The sequence below is a fragment of the Eptatretus burgeri genome, chromosome 11, assembly GCF_056783735.1.
Source record: "Eptatretus burgeri isolate ZD-2024b chromosome 11, Ebu_testis_v1, whole genome shotgun sequence".
In the NCBI taxonomy this organism is placed as follows: Eukaryota; Metazoa; Chordata; class Myxini; order Myxiniformes; family Myxinidae; genus Eptatretus; species Eptatretus burgeri.
The window spans coordinates 40,749,830-40,757,329 of NC_140971.1; the positions used below are offsets into that span (position 1 = coordinate 40,749,830).

Genomic DNA, 7,500 nt, shown 5'->3' on the forward strand with positions numbered 1-7,500 from the left:
CAGAATCCAGGAGAGATAGATGTAATGCTGGAGCTTCGGCACGTAGCAGACAGCAGTGCTCCATTGAGCAACGGCCAATGACCTTATTGACTGTGAGTACTTCAGACTTTTCAAGAAAACACTTGGAATGACAGAGGATGCTCAGTCTGCAGCTGGCTTTTAGAGGTCAGCTTTCCTCCAAGAATGTCTCAGGAGAGGGCATTGTTGATGGTGTGAGGCATATATGTTCAAGAGACTGAACCTCTTCCAGTGGTTTACCATGGAAATAAATTGGTGGGTTTGATTGACGATTCTACTGAAGAGACAGAGTGAGTGTGAGATTTCTCATTATTAAAAGTCATCGTCTATTTATCAGACGATAATCTAATCAATTTTGAAATCAGCAGTTGCTGTCTGCTTTTCTGTGGGATGGAGTACTGTATGATACAGTGTGGAGTTGAGGCTGGCAGGATAGCCTAGAGGTATGTGCACTCACCTTTGAGCTGTCTATACCAAGTTCAAATCTCAGCCCAACTATAATTTGTCATCCTGGTGTTTCTCGGGCAGGGTGATTCATAAACGTGTATGCCATCCCTCTGATGGACATTAAACTGGGCATCCTGTTTGCCATCATTAGTTGGTGGATGTTAAACACTCCACGGTGTCCGATGTGAAGATTAGACGAGCTATTGCCAGCTCCCTGGCCAAATTCCACATTCCTTCTCTCACCTTCAGGGAATATTGCATCAACAGCACAGCTGCTACCCCGGCAAGTGATGCTTCCCAATAGTTACGTGCTTCATATGAAAAAAAGAAGTGTGGGATTGTTTGCAAAATGGAAGATAATGTTTTCCAGAGCATCAGAGAGGTCATTTATGTGGATGAGCAACCAGAATTCATCTGAGATACTATAATGGGACACGGCAGCCTCCACCGGGAGAAGATAGGTTTCCATTGATAATAGTGTGTTGACTGCGTGAGTGGGGCAAGTCAGAAATCTAGGAATGAAGGCAGCCTTGTATGCCACAAGCAAAACAGGATGCCAGACGATGTGCAATGCCTGAGATATATCTTGGAAGATAGTCCTGAACTCTTGTTTGAGATTTAGGGCCTACAACCATTACTGCGAGAAAGCAGCCGTATGACCAGTGTTAAGTAACCGGGACAGAATCCAAACTGATAGTCTCTGATCAGATGGATTATATTACTTTGCTTATAACTGGAAGCAAAATTACTGGTCTGTAGTTGAGGGGATCAGTTGTTGCACCATTCTTACAGATGGGAATGATGTTTTCTGATTCTAGGCAAAAGTGAGGAGCTCAAAGGAGAAGGGCAGGCTGAGTAGAGCAGACAGGGGGGAAACAAGAGAAGCAGAGGAGGACTTGAAATGTAGGTAATGATACCATGTGGGCCCATTGCTGACGAGGCTGGTAAGGTCGAGGCTGGACAGAACTTTATCTGCCGTCTCAGGTGAGAAGGACACAATGTCCAGTATAAAGTGGGTATGTACAAGGGATAAGATGTGAACAGAACGGGATGGGTTTTTTGCCACTGGTGAAATTGGAAACTTTTAAATATGATGTTCCATGTGAAAGAATCACTATAAATTCCCACTTGTGAGATGAGATTTGTGAAGTTATTATGAGATGGTCACGACTAAAAGAGGTCAGGGATAAAGAGTCCCCTTCCACCCTCAACAACAGTCACAAGCGCATTATTCCTTCGGCTCTTTCTCATGTGCGTGTTGTCATGAGGGCAATGATTGCGTGACTCAAACCACCTGTAGTTTTCCATCCTTGTCATTCATGTCTCCACCCACTGTTTTCAGGAACAACGGCACATTTCTGACAGGAATGCTGTACACTTCCGTGAATCCAGAGTACATAAGTGCCAACGATGGTGAGTTTATCTCTGTTTGTGCCGCGTGTTGGCAGTGAAATCCTGTAATTGACATGATAATCATGTGGGTGATAAAAGCCACTGCAGTCTCATGCTGCTTTATAAGCCTGCAGACTGGTATTCACTTGGCAGGCTACCAGTCATTCCTTATCCCTGCAGGTAACCTCAGGGCCATAAGAACATTCACTCCCATAACCGTTTCCCTGCTGTAGTAGAGGTGCATCCACACTCACTTCAATGTGCAAGCACAGATAGATGTTTCCATTGTCAATATTCAAAGGTTGTCAGGTTTTTGTGCTGTGCACACAATAGTGGATTGGTTAACAAAAATAATTAATAAAAAAACAATGTGTTTCGCGTTCCTTGTTTTTATCACATTACCTTATTACATTCTTATTTCCCTCTCCATCTCCGTCGATGGTCACCTCTCATTTCCGATATCACGCAAAATGTGTGTCAGGGTTGGAGTTGTGTATTGCTTATGATAATTTAACCAGAGGACGAAAGATACCCCAGTTAAAGGGCACTCACTTCGCCACATTTCTCAATTGCACTGAATTATACTTTAGATTTCCACAAATCTGAATTTTCATTCCTTATTACCCCTATGGCAATATTTGTCCTGAGATGCACTCTTCACATCAAGGGTGATAAATGATGGGAGACATTTTAATGCAAATATCCTCAAACAATTCAGTTTTCGGTTTGTATTATTGGGTTATTGTTTTGGTGGCTTGGTATGTTCCTGTTTGGGTGGCTTTCTGATTTCTCCAATTGATGGCCTGCTGGGGCTGGCAGGATAGCTCAGAGGTGGTGAACTCGTCTTTCAGCTGGAGTCTGGGTTAGATTCCTGACATAACCCGACACTCACTGCATAAACTGAGGTTTCATCAACGATGGCTTCGTACTTTGGTTGGCCATTATAAGCTTTGTGTCCTGTCCGAGTGAACATTATCGATCCCATGGTGCCTTTCTAAAGGAGGAGGCCATTGTCTGCTGGTTCATTGACCAAGTTCAAAATTATCGCTTTTTTATGTGCAGGGGCAAGCCTCGGTGGTACATGCATGGTGGTGTGCGTTTGTGCCTACACTGTCGCTGATGACTTGCCAAAAAGTGATGAAACCAGTCCGGCAGCTGAGGTGGGGGGTCGTGGGCGTATTGCATCGGGATTCTCATATATGTACTACATGTGAATGATTTGCAGCTGTAGACGAATTCAGGAAGAGTTTGGAACAGCAAACGGCTTACTTTGTGTAGCTTTTCATGATTGGCTTATGTAACTTTCTTTCGCAAGAAGAGCATGGGAGGAGTCAATTTATTTATAATCCTAACCATCTGGGGTAACTGATTAGGTGAGAGCTGATTCGTTATTCCCTCCAATTACATGATTGGGTCTTGGTATTCATTTATATGTTGACTGCTATTGACATTGCATGTCGTACATGCTTGGGAGCCTCGGTGATGCATGTTTCTATCGACGCTGTCACTGGTGACTCACCAACAAGTGATGAAGCTGGTCCAGCAACTGTGGAGGTGTGTATCATTGGGATTCTCATGTATGCACTACTTGTTAATGTTTTGCAGCTGTGGAGGAACTCAGGTAGAGTTTGAAACAGGGATGTGCACCTTGTGTAGATATGCATGGTTGCTTTATGCAGCTTTCTTTGGCTGGAAGAGCATGGGAGGAGTGTGCGTGCGCACACACACACACACACACACACACACACACACACACACACACACACACACACACACACACACACGCACACAGAAACACACACACAGTGGCATAATGGTTAGTGTCTGCTTTGAATCTGGGAGGTCGGTGGTTCAAACCCTTGTTGAGTCACACCAAAGACTTCATTAAAAAAAAAAAACATTGTATGTTCTGCTTCCTTGCTTGACGCTCAGCATTTAAAAGGATAGCACATGGACAAGCCATGCTGGCAAGGTAAAGATAACGATACAGTATATATGTAGTGAAGAACACATGTTTTATTCGTTGCAGGAGTGGATTTTTGTTTCATGTGCTAAGACAAGTGGAGCCCTTTTTGGAACCAAAAATACCAATTTCACTCAGCTGCAGTTTCAAGTCAGCCTACAAATGTGGAGCTGTCGAGGATCGACTGAGTGGCTAAGGTCAAGGGAGACCGAAGCATAACCTCATCCCAAACATATTCCCTGCAGCCTCTGTGTTTGCTGTGTTGCTCCATCACTACTACATCAGGCCATCTTGGGACACTTCTGTGCCCATACCCCTATCCTTCAGACTGAACAATGAGACAGGGTTGTTCTGTACTATTATTGAATTGCTGTCATACATTTAGCTTCCTAACGCCATAGAGCAACGTCATACACAGAGCCACAGAGCAACCTTGAGTTGATTATTGCTGGTACTGATTAGGGCAGGAATAATTTGTAATCCTCTCCTTCCAAAAATACCTCTATGCTTTCAATCTGATGAGATTTTCTTTTTGTCCATATCTTCAACAGTCCAAATGTAATCGCTTGAGTTCCATATCCTGTTGGTGAACTGTAAGGCTTCTAAAGAATGATTCAACTTCAGCTCCCTTGCTTGATTTTAAACAGCCTGATTATCTCTGCTGCTAGTTTTGACTGCAATCTTTTGATCAGGCTCAGGGCATGATTTCCACCTTGAGGCATGGTTACATGGTGCTCTGGTCCTTCGAAAAACTTTGTGTTCCCTGTGGGCAGTCTCGATCCCTGGGCACGTGACAATGTTATAGTATTTAACACACAACTTGAGAATTTAAGTTACTTCAGAGAAAATGGAGATAAAATAGATTGGCCTCTTTCACATTCTCATCTGAGCAATTAGCTCATAATCCAAGATCCCAAGTTCAGATTCCATAAATGGGGTTTATTGTCCATCGTTTTATTAATGTCATCATGGTCCATGTATAAGATGTGCTAATGTCACCTATGGGCATCAATGGGTGGGGGGCGGTGGGGACATACCCCCCCCCTACACACACAAACAAACTTTTTTGACTAAGGGTATAACATATCAATTGTCCCCCTCACTTTTTTGCTCAAATATAACACAAAATGTGTTGCTCTGTACAATCCACACAGGCCCGGGTGCAAGATGTTCCCCAAATGCATCAACTAATTATGTATAAATCAATATTAACTTTTCCCAAATAAGTTATCTCCTAAATCAAGACTGTGCTGGTGGTCATTATTTAAGAGCAGAAACCGGTATGACTTGTGCACATTGTGCTGGATTTCATCAGTTTGAGTAACCACATACTGCATGCGCTGAAAATGTATCACTTGTGCGTGAGTACCGATACAGTAATACGGATAGATATTTCAACTGCAGTGCTGTGTTTCTTCAAGTTTTCTTCTAAAGGAGCCTCTTTGCTCACCCTTAGCAGAATTTAGAGGGAAGACAAGTTTATTTAGTCATTGTTGCATCAGAGATGAATTTGTAATTAGAGTTCCAAGGGTCCTCAAATGGTGGACCGCAGTCCACATACGGACCACAGGCATCATCAGTCGGAATTGCGAGCTAATCCAAATCCTCCATGAAAATGTTTCTGGTGTTTATCCATTCAGACCAAATGGATAAATGATAAACACCAGAAAGGATTCAGGTTTAGATTAGATCAATTTAACAAGGAAATCTGACACAGGAAGCTATTTGGCTCTTCACGCCTGTGCTATATCAACATCAGGGCTGTGTTCCATTAGCAAGCACCTTACTATTGCTTGCCAAGCAGCTTGCTAGATTCAAAATGCTCAAACAAGCACTCCAACGGAACGGAGTGCTTGGCACCACTTAACAACATGGTGATTTCTATGTAAACAATGCCACTGTGGTACTCCAACAAATGCTGCCCAGGCCATCATTTTCATCTTTACTCGATCCTCTTGTTACAACTTCCACAAACAAATTTATTGCGTTGGTGGCTATAGAGTGCGAGGTGGAGGGAAAGTAAGATAAATAAATGTGGAGTCAGAAGGCTGGAGCCCCCTGCCAAGTTTATATATTGATCTACCATTGTGCTTTTTGGGGAGTGGGGGTTGCATGTTTGTAGATCTTGAAGAATTAGGATGAAAAGTAGACGTAACAATGAAAGGCCAAATGCATTTTTACGTCTGGTTTTTGAGCACAATAATAAACAATGGCAACAAGAAGAAGCTCAAAATGAAAAGTGCCCCTTTTTATTCGTTCAACTATTTCTAAAATGTGGCAATGGCGGTCGCATTGAATGCTCCGAATGCACCACAGCAAAGTGTGACCAGAATCAACAATTTGCAGGAGCTCGACTTGCCTGCTCATCACTATTGGCTTCGTAACTTGCACTTGCAATCTCCCCCCCCCCCCCTTCCACTTTTAAGTAGTGATCGACGCTCATGACATTGTCTCCTAATGCTCTAATCCTGCATATTATTTAAATGCAAACTCTTCAAAAAGTCTTATAGAGTTCTGCAAATTAAAAAAGCATAATGTATTGACTTCTGAGTTTGAACTTCTGCAGTGTATGTACCAGATGAATGGGAAGTTCCCAGGGAACGCATAAGTATCTTGCGGGAGTTGGGCCAAGGCTCTTTCGGCATGGTGTACGAGGGGCTGGTGCGTGATCTGGTCCGTGGGGAAGTGGAGACTCGTGTTGCAATAAAGACAATCAACGAAGGAACTTGCCTTCAACGACATGTGGAGTTTCTGAACGAGGCTTCAGTCATGAAAGCATTCAGCTCCCATCACGTGGTGAGAACATCCATGGATCCTTTAAGGACAAAGTGCACTCAAAGTGTTTGTTTGATTGCTCTTTGACATCTCATTAATTTCTCCTACATTTGGTTCCTCCATCCCAGATTCCTTTGCTTGGGGTGGTCTCTCAGTCTCACCCGGCACTTGTGATCATGGAGCTCATGATTCATGGGGACCTTAAGAGCTTCCTGCGTGTTCTTCGTCCAGGTGCAGATGTATGTTTGATGAATTACATTTTGTAGCACATGAACTGTTATTTTCATGACCTTCAAGTGGGGCACGCTTGTAGACTGCAATAAGATGCTGGAGTGCATCCAACTTGCACACATAATTGATAATTGGCTTTATATTTTTGATTTAGTGGATTGTGAAAGAGCTTTATATATTTGATGATTGGATTGTGCTTGCAAACTGCAAGCAGCTAAATATATCAAGCACCGTAAATCAAGAATGCGTGATCAAAATGAGCTCTTTATTTAAGTTTACAGGTATAGTAATTTTTAATGTTTAAATTTTTCAAAAGTTATAGGATAAAACTATTGTTTACATTCTGATAAGTCACGAGGCAATGCTGAAAGACAGATGCATGATTTCAAGTCGAAGACAAATGGCATTGGGTGGAACTGGAACTTATAAACGGAAGTCAAAACAAACAATTATTGTCCTATTATTGTAGCTGATCCCACATTGCATGTCGTAAACAACAGAGCCAATTTGAGTTATCATCATGTTAAGTTATCACCTTTCCGTTTTGATATATTAATCAAATTTTAAAATTAGTAACATTTGTGTCAGAGGCTGCACGAGAGATTGTGACTATATATCTGATCTGGAGTACATTTCAGACCTGACGATAAATGCAGTACGACACATTACAAGTA

At 42.4% G+C, this 7,500-nt stretch overlaps 1 protein-coding gene across 1 annotated transcript in view; it reads left to right on the forward strand.

Moving 5' to 3' along the window:
- LOC147016923 (insulin receptor-like) overlaps nt 1-7,500 on the forward strand; it is a 136,391-nt gene that overhangs the window by 105,241 nt on the left and 23,650 nt on the right. The window contains exons 14-16 of the mRNA XM_085847954.1: nt 1,808-1,878; nt 6,387-6,616; nt 6,724-6,834. Of these exons, the coding sequence (XP_085704080.1) occupies nt 1,808-1,878; nt 6,387-6,616; nt 6,724-6,834 (412 nt within the window). The remainder of the gene's footprint in view (nt 1-1,807; nt 1,879-6,386; nt 6,617-6,723; nt 6,835-7,500) is intronic.